We start from the raw sequence: 25,466 nt of genomic DNA, 5'->3' as shown, positions 1-25,466 counted from the left end.
TGTCACAGTAAAACAATTCTGAAACACAGAATGAACGATTTATGACACATCAAATGTAAAAATGCTAATAATAATAATAATAATGCTAAATTCCTACTGTATATATAATGCTTTTGCGGTGCTGTTCTGCAGTGCTCATGGCAATGAAGTTTCAGAGTCAATATCTTTACTACTGAACATTTATAAAATACTACCGACCTTTAATGACAACATGTCCCAATAGCAATAAGTTGCCACACTATATGGAGTAAGTTGTCACAATGGAACTTGCCATTATTTTATGCGTTTCATAAAAAATTCTGAAACACATGACAGGCATTTTCATTCAACACGAGTTGACCTCTTGTGACAACATGCCCCAATTGCAACACATGCTGTTACACTATATGGGATAAGTTGTCACAATTGGAACCATGTTGTTATCATGGGAGTGAAGAGTAAAGCAATTATGAAACTCAAAATTTATGATTTTGACACATCAAATGTTAAAAAAAACAAAAAAAACAATAGCAATATTAAAGCAAACAACTATCCCTAGTTTCCTAATGTATTAATAATAAATGATCATGCTTTAGCAGTGCTGTTCTGCAGCCCTAATGGCAATAAAGTTTAATTGATTGAAACTGATAATCCTCTCTTAACATATGAAATGCATAAAACAAGAATATTTTTCAAAACAACTGCTTAATTGATTACAGAAGAAGGAAAGCTGAGCAATCCTGCAGGTATCTCACACACACACACACACACACACCCACACATACACACACACACACACACACACACACACAAGAAACTGGTCCTGAGGCCAGAGAGTGTTTTCCTCAGGACTTACAAACGCAGGAGGAATGCAGTTTGTAGTTTCCCCCTCATTAATACAACAGCCCTGCAGTGCGTTCAGTTACACCCGTGTGCAGAAGATGTTGTAAGTTTAAAGATTTAAACAGCTTACAAAGTTGCCCCGGGTGCTTTAGTTGCCATCAGTTAATTCCTGTAATTTATGGGTTTTGCTGTGCTGTCTGTGAGAGGAGAAGCTGAAGTGGGTCATGATTCGTTTGACAGTGATTTCCACAAAACATCCTTTTAAGTGATGATAATGAGGATGATGTTTAATGGGCAAATAAAGCATAGTGTTGAGTATAAAAGTCTGCACTGATATGTTGCTGGAATTTTAATTTTTTTTTTTTATAGGATTTTTGGAATATTTAATAAACATGATGTAACAAAGAATAATTATTTAATACCGTAATGCTATCATTAATAATATTAATACATAAATTAATATTTTAAAATAAATTTTACATTTAAATGTAAGATATATAAGTTAAGTTTTATAATACATCATAATGCTTAAATAGATTGTGTTTATTATTAATCAACGTTATTTTGTATCAACATTTTGATTTATGTGAATGTTTTTATGTTCCATTTTCTGTTCTAATTTTAACTAAAGGTTAAAGGTAAGTCATTTTGTCATGTGATTTCTTAAAAAATATGTCTATGTAATTTTTAGTCATTTTTATTTCAGTTTTAGATTTATTTATAAAGCACACACACACACACACACACACACACACACACACAATTTATAAAGCGCACACACATACATATATATATATTTACTTTATTTTAGTTAATGTTTATTTTATTTCAAATAATTTTTTTATGGTTTTCATTTTAGTTTTAGTTACTTATAATAACCCTTTAATCATCAGCTTAGTTTTAAAATAAAATAACATTTACATTTATTTACAAGAGTATAAAACCTACGCACAATGCATTTAAAAGTGGATAAAAACTAATGAAGGCCTGGGGGAAAGTTTCTGAGACAGTACTTTCATATAACAACAACAAAAAAGCCAAAATCGAATCTGTATAGTTGAAGAAATTCTTTAATAAAGAACACATGAAGAACCATTTTAATGTTTTAAATTGGGCAGAGGTTGGATTCTGCCTATTAACTATGTTAATAATAAGAATAAAGATCTTTTACACATAACTCTTGCATTATTCATATTCAACAACTGTTGTGGAAAAAATAAATGTTGTTGTTTTTTGTTCAGTTGATTGAACTTTACTTAATACAGACTATGAGAACCTGTTGACTTTTTTCATCTGTGCCACTGAAGTCAAATCAGTTCATGTCTGAATCTCATTAAAAGTTTGTGACGTTAATGTCAGGCTGGCTGAGGTCTGATCAGATGTTTGAAGCCACCCGAAGACGCTCAGCAGGAGACGATTTCCAGAATTCAGTTCATGAAGATGAGAAGAAATGATGTTCCTGCAGAAAGTGCGGCAGCAGTAATGATGCCAGTCTCAAGCAGTGACACACTTTCAGTTGAACACCTGCCTCATGTTTTATAAGTCCTCAACAAGTCTGCATTTTTTTTGTCCCTTAAAACTACTGGATTATTGAACAAATTTGTTTTTAAAGGATACACTATAAAAGCTTCAACCGTTTTATTGTCTCTCTTTATTAACATTGAAAAATAATATTCATTGAATTTACGATTTTCTTTAAGGTAAGTGGTTGCAACTTGTTCAAACTAAGTTTAAACATTTTTTATTTATATGTAGCTAAAATTAATTGTTTGCAACCACTTACCTTAAAAAAAAGTTAGTATTTTTTTTTTTCAGTGTACTTGTTCCAAATATTAAAGTTGAAAGATCTTTTTAAAACAATTTTAGATCATAATTATTATTGTTAAACATTTACATGTACATGCAGACACTTATCCAAAGTGAAAACCTAAAATGTCAAATCAGAACAAATATATATATATATATATATATATATATATATATATATATATATATATATTTTTTTTTTTTTTTTTTTTTTTTTTTTACTGTCATAATTTTTTCTCATAAATTTGACTATGTCAGTAATTTTTTCATCTCAAATAAAACTTATTTGAGTTAATTATAATCCTAATTAACACCTTTTATGCCATAATTTCGATTTGGCAATTTGGATCGGTCATAATTTATACTGTTTATCTCATATAAACAGTCATGTAATATGTCATAATTGTCACCTTTTTTGTCCATTTTAATCTAGTATATCATAATTTGGATTTATGGCATGATTTTGACTTCATCTCATAAATAACTTTTTGTGTCATAATGATCGCTTTTAATATCATAATTGTGACTTTTTCATCATTTCTATTTTGTATCACAATTATGAATTTTTACCAAAGTATGATTTTTTTTCTTATGTGGTGGAAATAATTACAAATAGAGGTAATTACCGTTTAGACTGTAGAAAAAAGTCACAATATTGCTATTATTGTGCAGTTGTTCTACTGTTTAATTTCTTTGAATTCCAAATTGAATTTGAATTGCAAACAATAAAGATTGTTTTCAAGCAGCTTCAAAAAGAATCAATAATGCAAACTTTATCAAACATGAGACAAATCCAAATTCTGCTGATTCATTTCAGTTCAACAACAGTGTAAAGATCACAAATTCAGTTAAGCAGCTCTTCTGAAGACAGTGGAGTCAATTCAATAACAGTGCTGATGTTATAAACAACTTCAATTAAGCTCTAAAGCATGCAGCTCTACAGAACACAACAGTGCATTATGGCCAATTCAGTTCACATTTATGAATTGACTGGGAGCCGATAGTTGAATTTTGATTGCCATGCTGTATGATATATTTTTTCTGAGCTGTTCCTCAGTGGGAACATCAGAAAGGCTTCTCGAGCTCATCGTTGTGCATCTGTCTCTGATGAATCCATGGCTCAGGGCGACGGCAGCGTGCCTATAAAAGCAATAAAAGCCAACAATGGCTTTTCAAAAATTAACGCAGCATCTCCATATTGATGAGGAAACATATCCAATCTTTGTTTTTTGCCTTTCTTTAAATGTCACATTGATGGATACCATATTTGCAGCATGCCATAATCAACTGTTTTTTGATATTTTGAATAATGCAGCTTTTGAATTATAGCCAGCAAAAGGAATAATCACTCAGATATGGGAATGCACTCGGCGAGGGGGGCGTGTATGTAAATGAGCGCATATGCATTAATGCATGACCCTATAAGAATAACAATCAGGCCTTCCGGCGCTAAAGCAGGTGTCGTTAATAGTCACGCCGGAAGCGCTGAGCCTCAACTCACTGCCTCCACGCTGCTCTATTTTCAGCCTGCATTTCAGCATCTCCTATTATTATTTTACGGTTATCTGAGCCTATTCAATAGCCTTCCTGTTCTGCTGCGAAGCGGCTTTCACGGACGCCATGTATATTTTTATTTCTCTGTCAGAGAAAGCATGCTTGTGTTTGTACTGCTGTGTGCTTGAGTTTATCGAGCAGATATTTCCAGTCTTATTAGTTAGACAGATGCGGGTGTTATTACGGAGATGTTTTAATTATGCACAAATATGTTTTAATGTAGAGAGAGATAAAACAAGAAATTTTATTTAATTATTAGTATTTTATTTTTGTATTTTATAAGACTTTCTATTTAATTAAATGTCACTTTTAAAATAAGCATTGTGCTATATTCTGTTATATTATATTTATTAATACAAACTCATACATTACATGGAAGGAAAACATTTATTTCTATATATATATACTATATATATATACATATATATATATATATAATTTCTTATGTCTGTGTATTTTTGTACAATCTTACAGTAATGTAATTTTATATGTAATTATTATGTAATTATTAAAAAAGTTAAGTCATAATTATGGCATAAAAACTCATAATTATGATATAAGATAATGACAGTAATAATTTTGGTATTAAATGTGATAATTATGACACAGGTGTGTTTTTCCAAGAGACAATCAAAATTATGACATACTACATCAAATTTACGAAATTATGAGATAACAATCCTTATTTATGACATAAAATAATGACATAAAAGTCCAATTTATTAGGTGAAAAGTCCAAATTATGACATAAATCCAAATTATGACAAACATTTATAATTATGTCGTTATATTTGAGAATTTTTTTTTATTAAAAGTCAAAAATATGAGATAAAACTCCATAATTGCGACAGAAAGTCAAAATTATGACAAACTAAGTCATATTAATGAGACTAAGTCCGGTTTATGAGATGAAAATCAAAATTCTGAAAGAAAGTCCGAATTATGACACAAGTTGTACTTATGAGATGAAAAACTGAGATTATGACATGAATCCAAATTGTGACATACTAAACAAATTCGGACATAAAAATTAATATTTATGACAAATGTATCTATGTGATGAAACTTTTAAAGTCTAAATTATGAGTTAAAAAATCTATAATTATGACAGTCACAATTACGACATACAGCGTGATATTTATTAGAATAAAAATACATAAAAAACTGAAATCAAAACATCTGAATCAAAATTATGACAAGAAAAGTGATGATTATGACATAAAATGTTACATTTATGAGATGAAAACTATGAAATAAGTCATTTATGGGATTAAAATCCATAATTATGACATAAAAATAAAGTCTCACCATCAGCATCATCTGTCAATCAAATATCAGATCAATGTGCATCCTCTCACACCTGTCTGTCTGTCTGTCTGTGGGCGTGTCTCTGATATCTGCTGTCTGATTGGCTCCTCAGGAGCTCCTCGTTCCTCTGGACGCAGTCCTGTAAGGCAGATCTATTCATCGTCTCTCCAGTGGGCTGATGGGAAGGTTCGGCCCCCCACAGCAGCCTGTCAGAGTGACTGATGGAGAGCAGAGGAACCTCAAACCTCCCGCAGATGCTCCTACTGTATATGAGCACGGCGCACACACACACGACAGGCCTTCTTTCTCATCACATGACAATCGTATGCAAATTACAATGCAGCCACTACAAATTTATCTTAAAAGTCGAAATTATGACATAAAAGGTCCTACTTAATAAATAAAAAGCCAAAATTATGACATATTAAGACATTCATAAGATTAAAAATCAAAATTCTTACATAAAAGTCATATCTATGAGATCAGTCATATTTATTAGATGAAATAAAGTTTACATAAGTCGCCTTTTCTTGTCACAGTTGCCGTAATTTTGACTTTTCATCTCATTTATGATTTCTATGTCATAATTTTGACTTTTAATCTTAATCATAATCAAAATTATGTCATACTTTTGATTTGTCCAGCTGTACTCAAGCAGTCATTATAATAAAGTTTAATATTTTTGTTATTATATTTCTAGAAAAAAACTTATATTCATGATATTTAATAAAATTTTTATTTATTCTATTAAAAATTTAAGGCAGCAGCTGAAGTAAATGTAAACGTTTTACAGTGTATTTTCTCCTGATGGATTTTGAGATAGCCTATTAGATTAATATTGAATTTAATTTAATAGTCAAGTGCCTCTTCTACATGTTAATTGTCCTTTTTGTGTTTAGGAGTCAATAGTCCACTTCTTATAAACCTTTTTTTAATCGAAGCCTATATCTGCTTTCACTAATAGGCTGGAATGTAATGAATGAGAGCGCAGATTCACGCAGCAGTGCTGCCACCGTGTGGCTACTGTTCATCATTACACGTTCAGTTTCTCTGAACCGCAACAGCTAGATTAATAAACGGTCTTCACTCTAGTGATGGGAGAAACGAAGCTTTTCGAAGCATTGAATCAATTAAAAAATGATTCGATGTTTCGAAGCACTTGAATCAACACATGCTGGTGACACCTGCTGGTGAAAACGTTGAAAAAGCATCAAGAACTCAGAACAAACTTACAAAACAAATGGAAATGTTATTTTTTTTTAAATACAGTACAATTTTTTAAAATGAATAAAAAACACTTAAATACTATTAAATATTAGTGCATATGTTATGTGTTTTAAGTATAATCAATTCCTTAACACACAATGAACTAAATTAAATATTTAATAAATTAATTAATTTGTGTAATTATTTAATTAATGAAGTGTTTTCATTAGAGCTGTCTATAAAAACCAGCATGCAAGAGTAGTGTTATCAGTCAGAATAAGGAGGTGGATTTAAATCTATAGTAAACTCTTGTTATTTTTAAGCTATGATGTGATTTGTAGGTTGAAAGTACTGAATGTTTTTACACATTTTTTAAACTATATAGCCATCTGTGTTAAAGGGGAGTTATCTTTTTGTTTTGAATGCACCCATCACTAATTATTGTGCTCTTCAGATATACATTTTTAAACGAGAAAACATACAAGTTGTCAAACTAGCGCAGGCTATTCGATTAAGGAGTAATTACTAAGTATGTCTTGTTCATTAGCAGCGGCAGCAAATGGTTTTTCTAGTTCGTCTAGCTATATAAGAATACAGCGTAAAGCGTCGCAGATTTTAGAACAGTAAAGTGATTAATAATAATAATAAAAAACGTGCTACATGCACTGCGTACTTTGCCTTTGCCTTTGATTTAAAAGGGCATGCTAAATGACTTAATGTAAATAAAAAATGCATGTAATAAGTGCATTACAAACGTGTGCAAATGCTTTCTGTGATTTTCTGTCACAGATTCTGCACACTGAGCTCGTGGCTGGTGAAGTGAATAGCTCTCGAGCAGCATCAGACCTCCATCGCTCTCATTACTGGCAGAAAGTTGAGAAGTTTCTCATCCAGCACTTGACTTCTCCTGTGAGGCTTTGAGCCCTTCAGCCTTAAATGAGTTCTGACTCACTCTCTGCCTGTCTAATAACTCTCAGTTTCTCTCAGAAGTGTTTTGTTTTCTAAAGTTGTTCTGAATTATCATGCATATGATAAGCTATGCAATTTACTGGCGTGCATATAATATGCACCTACCCCACACCCTTAAATAATTGCGTATCATATGCACGCCAAAAAGTCAGTTTTTGCATACAAGTAGGCTATGCCAAATAGAAATAGAAAATCGTTGCAATGAAACGCACATTCATGAGATCGGGTTAAACAGCATTCGTGAATGTCGCCCTGCCATCATAAAATATCTCCTAAACGGTTTGAGCACGGAGTAAATAATCGAGTTAAATGTATCTGTTTGCTGTGAAGACTCGTTGATATGCGAGGCGTGTGTTTGTGTCCTCGGGAGCTGATGTGATTTACTTACAGATTCAGCTGTTGTAAAATCAATCAAAGTGTTTGTTTCATCTCGCAGCGTCAGTAAAACCTCATCCAACATGATTTAGTGGCTCTACAGGGATTTACACGAAAATGATTGACCCTTAAACAACATCACGTCCGGGTGACACAGAATACTTCATGAGGCTTGATTTCATCCATCAGGATGAAATTATACAGAACTGATGTGAAAATATGGTTAGGATGAGTACATTTTTAGTGTTGGAGTTTGTTGAAATCAATTTGAGCAATAATAATAGTGATGTCTGGCCATTAATAAATATATAAAATAGATTTTTCGTATTTTTATCATAATATAAAATTTACATATTTATATTAAACATATTTTTTTTTTCATGTTTTGTTATCTTGCTGCCTTATATTAAATTACTTTTTTCTCACATCATTCTACACTCCATACACCATAATGGCAAAGCAAAAAACAGGTTTTTAACACCTTTGCAATTAAAAAAAAAATAAAAATAAAAAACTTACATGATTCCAATGCATAAGTATTCAAACCCTTTTCTAACTACACTTCATGTGAAATTAACCTGTGACAAATTCAATTGAATGGATATGATTTGGAAAAGCAGACACATCTTAATAAAAGGTCTAACATATAAAAATGCATATCAGAGCAAAAACCAAGCCCTGAGGTCAAACCAACTGCCCGTAGAGCTCAGAAATAGGTTTGCGTCAAGCCACACATCTGGGGAAGAGTTCAGAAAAAATTCTGCTTCACTGAAGGTTCACAGAATCATGTAGCCTTCATTATCCATAATGGAAGATGTTGAACTTCCTAGAGCTGGCCTCCTGGCCAAACTGAGCAACTGATGGAGAAGGGCTCCATGATCATATTTGGAGGACAAACATCACTGCAACACTCCACCGATCTGGGCTTTGTGTCGGTGTGGCCAAACTCAATCTTCTCCTCAGTGAAGACACACAAAAACCCACTTGGACCCTCAAACTCTATTATTCTCTGGTTTGATGAACCTCAATTCCAAGCGTCATGTTTGAAGGAAACCAGCTCTGCTCATCACCTGCAGAGTAGCATCCCAAAAGTAAAGTGTGCTGGTCTCAGCATCATGCTGTGGAGCTGTTTTTCAGCGGCAGGGACTGAGGGACTCGTCAGAGTAGAAGAAAAGCTCAGTGAACCAAAATATTGAGATAGCCTTAATGATAACCTAGTCCAGAGAATTCAGAACCTCAGACTGGACAGAAGGTTCACCTTCCAACAGGACAATGACCCTAAACACAGTAAGAGTGGCTTATAGACAACTCTGTGAATGTCCTTGAGTGGCCCAGCCATAGCCTGAGCTTGAACCCAATCAAATATTTCTGAAGAAACCTGAAAATGTGCATCTGCCCTCATCCAACCTGACAGAGCTTGAGAGGTGAAGAGATGAGGAGAAGAGTGACATATAACTGTCACATGCTAATGAGCAAAGCTTGTGTTAAAGACTTCAGTGCCTTGCTCAAGGGCACTTCAGCCATGAGTATTGAGGGTGGAAGAGAGCGCTGTTCATTCACTCCCACCTACACCTCCTGCCAGCACCGAGACTCGAACCTGCGACCTTCGGGTTACAAGTCCAAATCTCTTACCATTAGGCCACAGCAGCCCCCATAACATAAGGCTGCAACATAACAAGACGTGAAATAAATGAAGGGGTATGAATACTTTCGCAAGGCACTGTAATTACAAAATGATTGCTTTTCTACTTAATCTTTAAAGACATCAAAACACTGAAATTGTACATACTGTATGTATATTAACATAAATTGTAAAACATAAAATGTACCTATGTATATCGAAATATATAAATTAGTATAATATCAAGACATCAAAAAATATGTTTGATTCTAAAAAAGATCAATATAAAGACATATTGTGCATTTATTAATGAATTAATGTGGATTTGACTGGATGTGGTTTACAACACTTACAGTAGTGCAGAATGATCCGTATCGCCTGATGTTCACTGCTCAGAAAACACATTTATGCCAAGACACATGAAAAAGACAAAAAAGGCCAAAGACAAAATGTTTATTCACTGTCAGTCTGCGACTGCAGCTCTTCCTGAAACACTGGCAGTGTCAAATAAGGCAAAGGGCATATAGATCATATGGATTTGTACAGTTTTGCACCAATAACAGTTATACATTCACCAGTTACTGTATGTGTGATATCATATAGATCTATATATATATATATTTATAAATGTATTCTTAAAGAAGTGTGAGGGACGGGGGTGACAGAAGAAACGCTTGCGGTTATAAAGCTGATTCAGTCTTTATTGTGAAACACACCATCTCACGTCTTCATATGACATAAATCTACTCTCTGTGATCTCTAATAAAATAAAATAAAATAAAAATATATTATGCTCACCATATATAGCTCTTAAACTGTGTATTTTGCATTGGATAAATAAAATCTGTTCAGTTCTATATAGTCATTTAATGTGCTGTGTTTGGAAACAAACTCACGTACAAGACATCAGCATAGTGTTGCAAACACACACACGCATCCTAGTCTAATAAACATGGTTTAAGGATCTAGTGCAGAGATCGTTTCATACTCACAAACCCAACAGATGGTCAGTGACTTCAGAGATGAATTTGCACAAAAGCTTCAATCACATCTAAAGCTGTTTTACAAATAGGCTACATAGAAAAATAGAATCCTCTGAATGCCCTTTTTACAATTATAGATAGATTTATTTGAAAATATCAGTGTAGTTAGTGGTGGAGGATTGAGTGTTTGCTAAAGGGAAGTGAGTGATCTTCTTACAGTAATATATGTGACCCTGGACCACAAATCCAGTCTTAAGTCGCTGGGGTATACTGTATTTGTAGCAATAGCCATAAATACATTGTATGGGTCAAAATTACAGATTTTTATTTTATGCCAAAAATCATTAGGATATTATGTAAAGATCATGTTCCATGAAGATATTTTGTAAATTTCCTACTGTAAATATATCAAAACTTAATTTTTGATTAGTAATATGCATTGCTAATTTCATTTGGACAACTTTAAAGATGATTTTCTCAATATTTAGATTTTTTTTGCACCCTCAGATTCCAGATTTTCAAATAGTTGTATCTCAGCCAAATATTGCCCGACCCTAACAAACCATACATCAATAAAAAGTCTATTTATTCAGCTTTCAGATGCTGTATAAATTTCAATTTTGAAAAATTGACTGGTTTTGTGGTCCAGGGTCACATGTATAGTAGGAGGAAACACTTTCAAAAATACCATGGTACAATGATCATGATTACTATATTCTATATAGTATACTAAATGGTAAAGTTGATTTACCATATTCACATACTATAGTATTTACAAAAGTGTACTACCAAGTTTTTTTTAATAATTTTTTTTATAGATTAGCTGTATGACTGCAGTACCATGGTATTCTCAGAAAGTACCCTGAAACACAATAGTACACCATAGTTTATTTCAAAATACCATAGTATTACCTTGTGATACCTTCACTGCACCATAGTTGTACTTAGTTTTTGCAAAGAATACCTTGCTAACAATAATAATACCGTGGTATTTTTGGTAAGAGATGAAAGATATAAAAGGGTCATTATTATACTTTCACAGATGTTGCCCTTTTCTACTTTTATGGTGTAATATTCTGACCAGCGTAACGTAGCAGGCGTGACACAACAAAGCAACAAGTTTCTCTCTGAGTTTCTGTCCTAAACGGAGATATTTTGTTTAATACTTGGTTACAAGTTAGTGTAGCCCCGCCTACGCTGACACCTCATTGGTCCAAAATCCCACCGCATATGTTTGGGGTTGGTAAGATTTTTTTACATTTTTGAATGAAGTCTCTTCTGCTCATCAAGGCTGCATTTATTTGATCAAAAATACAGTCAAATTGTGAAATATTATTACAATTTAAAAGAACTCTGTTCTACGTAAATATATGTTAAAATGTAATTTATTCCTGTGATCAAAGCTGAATTTTCAGCATCATTACTTCAGTCTTCAGTGTCACATGATCCTTCAGAAATCATTTTAATATGCTGATTTGCTGCTCAAGAAACATTATCGATGTTGAAAAGTTTAGCTGTTTTTCGTACCCAAAAAAGAAAAAAATGTACTCCCAAAATTTAAATTAATTAAAAATAAATTAACTATATATGGAGAGACTTAAATTTCACACCACCAAAAAAAAGAGAACATTTTTTTAATTACTTTAATGTGAAGAAAAATATTTGTAAAGATTTTTGTAATACATTTTTGTTTTCAGGATTTTTTGATAAACAAAAAAGTTCAAAAGAAGATAATTTATTTCTAATATAAATCATTTAAATATCCTTTCTGTCAATTTTGTATCAATTTAATGCATCCTTGATGGATAAAAATATTAATTTCTTTTAATTGAAAACTCTAATTGACCCCAATCTCTTACAACAGTAGTGTATCTGTATACCAAACATTTGATGATAGTGAGTTTTTATACACTAGGCTCAATTGTGGCAGATGAGCTAGTCACTGGTAACTTGTCAAGTCACGCCTGGTTGGGACACACGTCAGACTTTTTAATGCCAAATAAACAGCAATTTATATAAATGAGTGTTGTGCTCCGGGTTATCGACAGCTGAATCTCCAAAGAGGATGAGACTGTGTAATTATGGATTAGTCTAATTAGTCTCTGAAGCATTGATCGGACAGCAGACAGCGCACACAGGTAACCAGCGGTTAAAGCACAAGCGTCAGTACAGGTCTTTGTAGGGTTTGGAGTAGTTAAACATCAAGTAGTCCATGTAGTAGAAGTCATACGCCCGCTGGCGCTCAGACACGTTCAGCTGCGAAAAATAATGCTGCGTGATCTGAGTGGAAGTTCTGGCCGCTTTGGGGTTCCCGTCCTTGAACGAGGGGTACGTCAGGTCCTCCGGCGCCCCGATCTTTCGTAAAAGGAAGTTGGCGTCTTCTTCCAAGGTCTCGACCTTCCCGATGAAGTCGTAGTGAAGATGGCAGGGGCTGCAGAGCTGGTCAGCCGCTTCCCAATGGATGTCCATTCCCACGGGACGATGCACGTCCAAAAGATAGTGGATGAACTCTCGAAAGGTCACGCCGCTTCCCGTCTTCAAGGCCGTCTGCGATGCGTTCACTCTGTATTTGGAGATGATGGGCTTTCCGAAAACGGGATGGTAGTAGGAATTGGGGCTCTCGAATTTGTCCCTGAACGCAGACACCAGTCGCTCCATTGGCTCTCGGACGAACAGGACTTTGGTGTATGTTTCCAAACGCTTATTGATCCCCTGCCGGTCGAAGCTGTCCAGGCGTTTCAGGTGATTGTCGTAATGAACGGCCACGTGATTGATTTCCTGCGTCGAGTTGGCGACGCCGGCTAAAACCATCAGGACTCTCTTCCAGTTGGAGCATCCGGCTTTAGGCACCTCGCAGTACAGCACTTTATGTCTGTCCTCCACGTAAATCCGCGAGACGAGATGCGGCGTTATCGTCCGTGAAATATTACTCCGATATTTCCCGCAGACCTCGCGTACGATCCGCCGGCGGGACTCCTGGACATCAGAGAGACGGCGTGAGCTCAGCTGGGAAGAGTTTGTGGGGGGTCGCAGCACCGGGCTGGTCTTTAATAGTTTCCGGTGACGTTTGGTGACCCGTTGAGAGCCCGGGTCGTGCTCTCGTGACCCCGGCGTGGCGGCCTGTCGTTTCCACTGTGAGTCTGGCAGCTGCATCGGTGAGATGGGGTCGACGTCGCTCTCCTCTGAATGCTGGTTGATTCGAGCTGAGATGCTGCCCACGACCTCACTGAACTGAGAGCACTGCTCCTTCAAACACACACAGAACAAACCATGAAGCATTCTGACATTATAAGAAGAACATGTTTAATTCTATTGTACCAAAAAAGAGGAAAAAATATTTAAATTAATTATTTTTAAATTATTATTGAAATTAATTTGAATAATTTAAAATAAATGTACATTTTGAGAATTATATGTTTTATTCTATTTTATTTGTTTTACTTCTCTCTCACTCTCAAAAAATTTATATATATATATATATATATATATATATATATACACACACACACACACACACACACACACATATACATATATATAGTATTATTTTAAATTCATTTAGAAATTGTAAAATACATTTTCCCCAAATTCTCATTAAACGTAAAATAATTTTTTAAAATTACAATATTTTAAATATGAAATAAATAATTCATACATCTACATAGTATTTATTGTACTGAATTCAATTCACGTTTAATTAAAACAAAATCATTATGATTAGGTTGGATGATTTTAATTACTATTACAATAATGAGAAACTAAAAAGATGGATGCATTTAAGTAAAGAGAATTTGAGAAAATGCATATATATAAAATCATATATAAAAATGGATTTTAATAAAACTGACAATATTCTTTTAACCAGAAAGGGCACTTTATCGACTGATGCCTTTAATAGAAATGTAATAATAAAATAAAATAAATAAAAAATACCAATCCTAAAAGCAAGGACATTTTTTTGTAAAGAAAATATGATGTAATCATATATACATACATCCATGCATACATATACATACATACATATATATATATATATTATATATATATATATATCTATATATATATATATATGAAAAATAAATGAACAAATAAATGCAAAAAACAAAATCCTAAGAACATTTTAATGAAATATATAATTCATCAGCTGAAAAAGTGATAATGTTAATATTTAATAATATGTAATACATAATAAAGCATAGCCTATATATCATTTCAAAAGGTCTGGCTGGTCTCTGAGTCTATTTTGTAGCCATCAGATGGCGCCAGTCCCCCGTTTGTGATCTTCCTGTGCCCCGCCGGATGAATGTGTCTCATTACAGCTCATCTGTGTTCTGTGACTCACTCTGAGTATCTCTAATCCGCTAATTGACGAGGATTTTTGCTTAATTCTCAACGACACCTGATTTCCAAAAACACGTCGCCTATGGCAAATATCAGTTTAACTTCTCATTTGAATTCATTAAGGTGCAATAAAGTCAATGAATTGAATAATTATAAATCCAGTAATAACGAGGTGATTAGTTCGTTATGAAGTCAGGGTTCATTTGATTAGTGACTGCAGGTTACAGCCCAGCAATCTGCCCCTTAACTCGGAATAATATGAGGGCATGAGAGAAGATGTTTAATAGATTCAGATTAATGTGTTTCTGAAGATCCCCATTGTGAAGAATACAAACAGTTAATGGACAAAGAAGAACATCTGCATCTCACCTGTCTGGATTGAGTGGTTCCTCTGAACTTCACACCTGAAAGACAGACAGAGAGAGAGAGAGAGAGACAGAGAGACAGGTTAGCTGTGCTTGAGAAGAGAATAAACAGAGTAAAAACAAAGATATGCATAATGGATTCTGCATGTTAAACTGGAATAAATAATGCCTTAAAAATGCATCTCAAGACCAAGCAGAAAACAAAAACATGTCTTGTGTGAACAGCCCCAAGTGTGTGTGTGTGTGTGTGTGTGCACAACAGGCCACACGCTGCGTCTTTCTGATTCCATTTAAACAATCTCAAGCATTTCAAAGCGTTTATTCTGTAATTACAGAGTGAATGAGAAACATTCACTAATTACAGTTTTTCATGTGTAACCATGTGACCTTGCTTCAAACGTGTAATTGAGAAGCACTCACATGCACGTGCACACACACACACACACACAAATTATATGGCATACAAAACTGTAAAGAGACAGACACCTATTCTGTGTCTAAAAATGACAACCTGAAGAACACAAAAAGATCATTTTTACACCTTTGAACACTTAATGTCCCCACTATGGATCAAAAAAGGGGAAATATTTTGCAAGTATTTTAACTTCATAATATACTTCAACTAAAAGAAACCCATCCGGTGTTGTAGTGCTGAATTAAAGTAACAGTTCACCCAAAAATGAAAATTTGCTGAAGATTTACTCAACCTCAGGCCATCTGAGACGTAGATGAGTTTGTTTCTTCATCAGATTTGGAGAAATGTAGCATTCAATCACCAAGCTCACTACAGTGAATGGGTGCCGTCAGAATGAGAGTCCAAACAGCTGATAAAAACATCACAATAATCCACACCACTCCAGTCCATCTTGAGAAGACAAAAGTGGTGTGTTTGCATAAATCAAATTTATAATTTTATCTTCAAATCAGAACTTCCATCTTAAATATGAGTCCATAATCCATAATATTGCTTCTTCAAGTAAAAAAGTGTTCTGGTCTGAATCAGGAGAGAAATCTGCACAGATCAAGCACTGTTTAGAAGCCAAAATAGCTCTAAACAAATATGTGGCTGGATTTTGATGTGAGAGACAACAGGAGATTGACTTTTTCACTGGAGGAATTGTTATTATGGATTATGGACTCGTATTTTAGATAAAAACATCTTAAAGATGGATTTGTTTCACCTTTTGGCCTCTCTTAAGAATGTTAACTGATGGACTGGAGTGGTGTGGATTACTTGTGGATTATTGTGATGTGTTTATCAGCTGTTTGGACTCTCATTCTGACGGCACCCATTCACTGCAGAGCATCCATTGCTGAGACACTGATGCAATGCTACATTTCTCAAAATTGTTTCTGGTGAGTACATTTTTAGCAAATTTTTAATTATTCCTTTAAGTAGCGTGCATGTTGTGAATTTATCAAGACCAGCACAAGCAAAACCATACAGCCTTCACATATTCATATCTGAATGTATGAAATGTGAGATGTGTAAGAAACACAGACCTACAGCATATGGATGTACACGCACACATACACCTTGAAAATCAAATCACATGTTCACATGGTCAAAAATAGTGTTAAACACCACACAGGTTTATATGGTTTCTTGTTTACGTCTCAGATACTACGATCATCACTGTCACCCGTCTTGCAGCAGGGTTATGAATATTCATGATAAAAACGTTTGTTTACGTCTTCATTAGTCCAACTGTTAGCACGTATTCCAGAGGAGCGTGACTTCTGCTTCTTAGTTCTCGAATGTTTTGACATGAGATGTGAGTGGTGTAGTGCGGACAGAGAGCAGAGACTTCTGGGATTTTGCCTGAAGCGTTGATGTTCTCTCTCACTCCGAGATCACTGTAATACTGCTTCATCACAAGCAGAAAACACATGCAAACAGCTAAATATGCAACTGCATGTCAGCAAGAATACACTGCATATTAAAAGTGCTAGTATTATTAGCAGTCAGAATAAAAGTATTTAAATTATTTTGGAAATAAGACAATCAAAAATACACTATAGGTCAAAATTTGGGATTAAGATTTTTGTAATGAAGTCTCACCAAGGCTGCAATTATTTGATGAAAATACAAAAAAATTAGAAATATTATTACAATTTAAAATAACTGTTTTCTATGTGAATATATGTTAAAATGTAATTTAGTTCCGTGATCAAAGCTGAATTTTCAGCATCATTACTGCAGTCTTCAGTGTCACATGATCTTCAGAAATCATAATAATATGCTGATTTGTTGCTCAAGAAACATTTCTGATTATTATCAATGTTGAAAACAGTTGTGCTACTTCAATTTTAGTTTTCAGGATGCTTTGATGAATAGAAAGTTCAAAAGAACAACATTTATTTGAAATTGAAAATGTTTATAAATATCTTTATACTGTCACTTTTGATTAATGCATCCTTTTTGAATAAAAGTATTAATTTCTTTAAAAAAAGATCATACTAACCCCAAACATTTGATAGAAGCAGCAGAACTGTTTTCAACATTGACAATAATCAGAAATGTTTCTTGAGCAGCAAATCAGTATATTAGAATGATTTCTGAAGATCATGTGACACTGAAGACTGGAGTAATGATGCTGAAAATTCAGCTGCGCATCAGAGAAATAAATTACATTTTAACATATATTCACATAGAAAACAGTTATTTTGAATTGTAATATTATTTCACAATTTTTCTATTTTTACTGTATTTTTAATCAAATAAATGCAACCTTTGTGAGCATAATTTTAGTGGGCCTATTTTAGAAAACATTAAAAAAATATTTAGTTGATCGACGGGAGTTTGGAATGGAAAACATGGATTTGGAATTTATGCACAAAGTTGATTTCAGATTTGAACATTTGTGAACTCATTTCAAATAAGGCACGATCACACACAACAGAAGCACAGGTTGTTTGCGTGTGAACGCTCCAGCTGTACATTGCGACTGGGTTCTGTAAACAAGTGTTCCTGTCAGAAGTGAGCCATGGGCTAAATAAATTACACCGCACAGCAAACTTACACAGAGCTGCTAATTGGCAAGCAGTTGATTAAAATGCAAAAGAGCTCTTGACCTATAGCAACTCCCTCACGCACGCTGCGGCAGGAGATCTTCAGAGACGCTCCTCAAACTACTGCAGACGCGCTGAAACAACAGAGAGAGCGGCTGCAGATACCTGACACGCGCTGAGAGGGAGGGCTGAGAAAACATCTTGTCATTCCCCATGCACGCTGGGAAGGATGATGCGCTTGATTTACACTGGAGATCTTCATATCTTCTGACTGAAGGGCAGAGATTTTAACCTCCTATCAGAGCGTTCCTGCAGCTGATGCACATTATGTTAAAGCAGTCAAATGTGATAACTGCCTAATAACATCAAATCATCTTCTTCTGACTTCAAAAGAAAACTAGATTTGTACATTTTCCGAAGTAAAAATCATCGCTGCGTGATGTGGGTGGTTGCCAGTGATTTTTTTTTAGCTTTACTACTTATTTTCCCTTTTTTGAAAGTCTCAATATCGTAAATCTGAGCACTTGCAATGCAGCAGCACAACTTCCTTAACAAGATGCACAATTTAAGTTAATTTAAGGGAGTTAGGGGTTTGTTCTAAACCTACAAACTAACTATGAGCAATATTAACAGTGATGCTTAGCTTAGTAAAGAGACGAAAACTAATGAATGCATAAACTGACAACAATCACCTGTTTTTAGGAATGTATCGATGCAACCTGAGCTGGTTGAAAATTGATAAAAATATGTGACGATGTATGTCGCTTGAGATGTTAAACAAATCGCGATACAGTTGGGGGTGGGAGTTTATATGAATGCATCTCTGAGGGGAACTGACCGTCTTCAGAAAAGTTTAAGAGGTATTTTCTTTTCATCTTGCCTCTGTATAATGCATATTAAAGTGGTATTTATAAGCGCAACCCTGCTTTGTTTACAGAGGTAACCAATGCTGTATCGCTGTTGTTCCAGAAGCGCCACCTGCTGTCAGAGAGTGAATTTGCATTTTCATTCAGCCCATCTGCTGTTTTTGTGTCGTTTAGAAATGTTTTATGAAGTATACAAAAACTTTAAGTTTAGTTGAACATATTTATGTTCAAATACTAATATACAAGCATAACAGAGATGAGCGGTGATGTGAGTTTGGTGCAGCCTGCAGACTATCAGCAAACCTATTTGAAACGCAGTTCACCTATAAATTATGAGTCTTGTATCCGTGCAGCTACAGTTTCAAAGACGTTTTCCTGACGCAGGTTGACACCTGTCATCTGACAGGTCAGGATCAGACCGAGTCGCTGTCAAAGGCAGATCAACAAACCTAACTTAAACACAGCGAGCCAGCGACTGGAGGAGTGGAGCTGAATTCAGAGCTGCAGATGCTCTCGGCCGTCAGATCCAAGATCTCAGGGCAAAAACACCCAGATATTACAGCAGCGCTTCCCTCTCCAGCACTGCAGGCTCTTCCATTCATTTCATTCAGGCCGCACACACACAGATACACACACACACACACACACACACACACGTGTGAGTCTGAGTGTGCTGCAGGCTCTGTGTTTCCGGCAGAATTTCTAATCTTTTTTTGTGTTAGCTGCCCTCTGGTTATGCTGGGCTTCATGCCCGCGCTGTCTCTCTGTCTGTGTCTGTATGCGCTGCAGGCCTGTATCATTACCAGTGCCACTAAGAAGGCCTTTAAATTGCAATTCAACTCCTGGAATAGCAATGAAATTGAATATAGACAACAACACCCTGTAACAAACAGGATGCAGAATTTGAATTTCGATGCAAGTGTAAATCTAAATAATAAATTTATCCCTGTAAATAATTATTTATCCCTGATTAGTGAATTGTAATATGTGTGAAACACATTTTTGTCCCAAAAATATTAAACACTGCATAGGAAAATTATTTGCATGAAAATTTTAACATTTTGCTTAATTCTTTTAATAAAATAAAGAAAACAATACATATAACATACATATACACAAAATACATATAATATAATATAATGTGCAAAATATTTTTTTAATAGTATATATATATCAATATTTGATATTTATAATAATATTTTTAATAATATTTAATATTATTTTACAAAATATTTAATATTGCTTACAAATACTTCAGATAATATTCTTAAGCAATATGTACTATTTTATTGAAAAAAATCTATATTTAACGTTTCTATGCTAACTATGTTAACAAATGATTTGATATTGCTTAAAACTAGTACATGTGTGTGTGTGTGTGTGTGTGTATACATTTGTGTATATGTCCCCAAAAGGATAGTAAAACCTGAATTTTTTGACAAGGGAAAAAAATATTAAAAATAGTAAATGATGTTTATCTGAAAGTGTAGCAATGCAAACAGGTTTACTGTAAGGGGTAGGTTTAAGGTTAGGGGATAGAAAGTATTGTTTGGTCAGTATAAAAGTAATAGAAGTCTATGGAAAGTCCCCACAATTCACAGAATCACACACATATGTGTGTGTTTCACAGAAACACTATATATATATATATATATATATATATATTGATATATATATATATATATATATACACACATACATACATACATACATACACACACATACAAATTTGCAACTCATAATTAGATGTAATATATGTAATATTATAAATAACGTATATACAGTGCATATTTAATATAATCTATTAAATCTGTAATGTTTGGCTCCTATATCTCATTGTTTGGTAGTGCTGACTGTGCGCTGTGTCAGGTGTGGATGTGATGTTCTAGAACAGCAGAGATTGTTCCCTCTGGATCTCAGAGTGCTAATGACAGCGGGTGACCAGCGGCACCATGGGAGACGCAGAGCACAGCGCTGCCCGTCTGACTGACGCACCTGGACCAAAATAACCCCCAGTGCAGTCAGGTGAAGCTCTGTCTCCCTGTCTGTGGTGTCTGTGATTCGCTGGCATTCCCCAGAGGGCTGAAACACCAACTCAAGCAAGTGGCGAGAATAAAAACACAGAAAAAATTAGAGCCTCGTAAAAATAGCACAAGGCTGACCTCCAGCAAGAGAGCGAGTAATGACAGTGTGCTTGATCAATAGTGACGGGCAGACTACTGCACACACTCGCTGTCTGAGCGCCTCTGATCACTCGGGGCTGTGTAACCTTTAGAATAATCACACCCTCTCATTCTGTCACTTCTATCCTTTGTTCCAAACCCTAGTGAGCTGCTTCAGTGTGTGCTGTATGTATAGGCTACTAACACAGCGCACTGTCACTGAAGCCTGTGTGTGACTCGCTTAGAACACTCTACATAGGCAACAACTGACAATAGTTTGACGTCAATATGTTGTTAAGCGAACAATGCCATACTCAAATGTGCTGAGTGAGAGATGCAATACTGTAATCAAAAAAGTACTTTTAAAATAATTATTATGATTCAACTGTTTTATAGAGTTTGAATTTTGTGGAACAAATGATGTGATACTCTAATTATAAAAATATTTTATTACTACTTTTCTGTATTGAATGTATGCATAACAAATATATATATATTATATATTATATATATAATATAACACTACTGTTCAAAAGTTTGGGAAGCCTCTTCTGCTGATCAAGGCTGTATTTATTTGATGAAAACGCAGTAAGAACTGTAATATTGTGAAATATTATTAAAATTTTAAATAGTGATTTTCGATGTGAATATCTGTTAAAATGTAATTTATTTCTGTGATGCAAAGCTGTATTTTCAGCATCATTACTCCAGTCTTCAGTGTCACATGATCTTCAGAAATCATTATAATATGCTGATTTGCTGCTCAAGAAACATTTCTGATTATTATCAATGTTGAAAATGCCAAAAGATTCTTTAATGAATAGAAAGTTCAAAGAACAGAATTATTTGAAATCAAAATATTTTGAAACATTATGTCTTCACTGTCACTTTTGATCAATTTAATGCATCCTTGCTAAATAAAAGTATTTATTTATTTTTTAAAAAATCTCACTTACCCCAAACTTTTGAAAAGGACTGTAAACATTATGCATATACATTCTGAATCAGAATGATAATCAGAAAGAGCTTTATTGCCAAGTATGCTTGCGCATACAAGGAATGCGCAAGCATACTTGGCAATAAAGCTCTTTCTGATTCTGATTTCTGATTCCTTTCAATTTAGAATATCACTTAAGATGGCATAAGCAATATAAGTTCCAGTTCAAAAGGAAAATACATGAAGCATCAGTATTTCTTAATAAATAAATCATTCCTCGTTTTAGATTTGTAAATTTTGGTGTTTTGTTGTTTTTTTTTTTATTCTTATGCAATAAATTTCAATTCCTATTCCTTTTTTATCTATAACCCTGTGTGCGTCTCATCTCACACTTTTTTTCCCCCCATTTCCTATTTTCAAAGCAGAATTTTTAGAGCTTCTGTGAATCAGCTGAATTTCCTTCTGCATGTCTGGACGACGCTTTTCACTGCGGGGGTCGCGCAAATTCAACTGAAGGTCCTTGAGAGGCGAGGAAGCAACCGGTGCAATGCTACAGAATCGTCCAGACTCTTGTGTATATGTATCTTTCTCTAAATCTCAGTCATGTTTACTTTAACATCTGTGCTTGTCAAGGCCTTTATCATCTGTGCTCGTCAAGACGTTTTAATGAGAGGTTTCCCATAGCAACAAGCGAGCTGTCAGACAAAGATATGATGTGTCGCTCTGCACAGAGATAAAGAGAACAATAATAATAGAAACAGAAAGTCAAACTGCAGACAGACAGGAAGCAGCACGCTGATCACTTCATACGATCCGTTACATTGTCAGGAAGTGTCAGAATGACAAAAGCTAAATCAAAACGCTCTGACGCCTCTGTCTGAGCCTTTATTTGCTTCCACAAATAACTTCATTAACAAGTTCTCCAGAAAAAAAACAAAAACAAACTCTGTTTGTATTATGTACACCCACAGGCTCATTAATAAGCCTCAAATGCCACTCCATCAAAACCAAATCAGAAATATGCTGGATATATACCACTTGACATGATCATCAATATTGTTTTTTTCCTCCCACAGTTTAATTTTTTTCATCAACATGTTCACCAAGTTTCCCATATATTCTGCTTTAAGTGTCATGCATACAAATTTATAAAACATTTGCATATTATTATATTATTTTATATGCTAAGTAAATGTACTTAGAAATGTAATAGTAAAAAAAAAACATTGTATTATTAAGCTTTTTATATATAATGATCAGCATAACAAATAATTATTATTTATATATTTAATTTATATTTATTTATATATTATAATTTCCTTAAAAACACTAAAATCTATCTATCTATCTATCTATCTATCTATCTATCTATCTATCTATCTATCTATCTATCTATCTATCTATCTATCTATCTATCTATCTATCTATCTATCTATCCTGTCATTTCTGAAATAAATCTTGTTAGTTACTTGTGGTTGATCACAATCAAAACTAAGCTATTATATGACTTCAGAAGTCATACTTTGACTCCAGCTGAATACTAAAATCTGAAATCTTAATACTCTCTCGTCCAACCTGACCCTGAAGATTTATTCAGATTGTCACATTTGACAAGAAACAAAACCCATGAAGTTGACATGCCTGTGTGTGTGAGAGAGTTGCAGGGGAAAGTATGTGTGTTTGTGTGTTTAGTGGTTTGCCAAAGCCAGTGATACGTGAATGCTTACAGAGACTTTGGGGGGAAAAACTGACACAGAGTCACAGAGAAAGAGTCAGAAAGAAGAGAGAGACAGTGTCCAGGTGCTGCAAAGTATGAAAGTCTTGTTTTCCAGGCACAAGGGTCTGTAAAAGTGAAGGAGAAGACGGTGTGTGTGACACTTCCGGGCTCATGCCCTCTCTGGCCATCTGTGCTGACCAAGCTTTTCTTCACACACACACACACACACACACACACACACACACACACACACACACACACACACACACACACACACACACACACACACACACACACACACACACACAATGACATTTATGTCACTTAAATGGAAATTATTTGTGATTTCAGTCTGATCACATTCTAGTCAAAATCCCCTCTGACCTTTAGAAGCACTGAGCACATGGAAACTGATGGTATATTCAAGACTGATATTCACCTTCAAATACTGACTTCAAATCAATTCAAGTAAACATGAAATGGTCTTCACAACTAACTTTACTTCTAGAACATAAAGAAAACTAAATGTTCAGCTGGAGAAATTTAGCTTTAGCCTCCTGTACATTTGTGTTTTGATATTTGTGCAGATTTATAATATTTTTCTATTCTTTTTTTTTTTTTAATTACCCTCTAACACTAGCGTTCCTTATTCCTGTTCTGTTCTATCTACTTGATTTCTTTTTATTTATAAAAAAATAAAATAAATGAATAAAACCTTGCTACGTATACTGTTAGGCTAACAAAGACTTGTCACAGCACTTACATATCATTGCTCTTTTGTTGGTTTTGATAGCTTCTATTGTCATCATTTGTAAGTCGCTTTGGATAAAAGCATCTGCTAAATGACTAAATGTAAATGTAATGTAAATGAATAAGACTAGTGTTTATACCAAGTGTTATACAGTTCACCCATGAAAATGTGCTGAAAATGTCCTCACCCTCAGGACATCCAAGATGTAGATGAGTTTGTTTCTTCATCAGGTTTGGAGAAATGTAGCATTGCATCAGTGTCTCAGCAATGAATCCTCTGCAGTGTATGGGTGCCGTCAGAATAAGAGTAAGAACAGCTGATAAAAACATCACAATTATCCACACCACTCCTGTCCATCAGTTAATGTCTTGAGAAGACAAAAGCTGTGCATATGTAAGAAGCAAATCCATTATTAACATCTTTTAACTTCAGACCATTGTTTCTGGCCAAAATACAAGTCCTATATCCATAATATTGTTTTCTCCACTAATTGCACCGATGGCACCCATTCACTGCAGAGGATCCATTAGCGAGCAAGTGAAGCAATGCTACATTTCACCAAATCTGATGATGAAACAAAATCATCTACATCATGGGTGGCCTGGTGGTGAGGATATTTTCAACAAATTTTCATTTTGTTATGAACTATTACTTTTAGAAATTAAATACAG

At 34.5% G+C, this 25,466-nt stretch overlaps 1 protein-coding gene across 5 annotated transcripts in view; it reads right to left on the bottom strand.

Moving 5' to 3' along the window:
- Positions 1 to 12,415: 12,415 nt before the first annotated feature.
- The window catches only part of LOC109064919 (carbohydrate sulfotransferase 8-like), a 155,140-nt gene continuing 142,089 nt past the window's right edge, over positions 12,416 to 25,466 (bottom strand). The window contains exons 1-3 of one of the 5 annotated variants that reach the window (XM_042744519.1): positions 18,528 to 18,639; positions 15,355 to 15,389; positions 12,416 to 13,884 (exon numbers count right to left, since the gene is read on the bottom strand). In XM_042744519.1, the coding sequence (XP_042600453.1) occupies positions 12,808 to 13,884; positions 15,355 to 15,389; positions 18,528 to 18,624 (1,209 nt within the window). In that variant the 5' untranslated portion in view covers positions 18,625 to 18,639 and the 3' untranslated portion in view covers positions 12,416 to 12,807. Of the gene's footprint in view, positions 13,891 to 15,354; positions 15,393 to 18,527; positions 18,640 to 25,466 lie in introns of those variants that run through there. The other 4 variants (XM_042744515.1, XM_042744517.1, XM_042744514.1 and 1 more) reach the window with 4 other exon arrangements.

Source organism: Cyprinus carpio, chromosome B18 (assembly GCF_018340385.1).
Source record: "Cyprinus carpio isolate SPL01 chromosome B18, ASM1834038v1, whole genome shotgun sequence".
NCBI lineage: Eukaryota > Metazoa > Chordata > Actinopteri > Cypriniformes > Cyprinidae > Cyprinus > Cyprinus carpio.
Note: the sequence above shows the minus strand (reverse complement) of the source record. Positions and strands in the feature narration are given on the sequence as shown.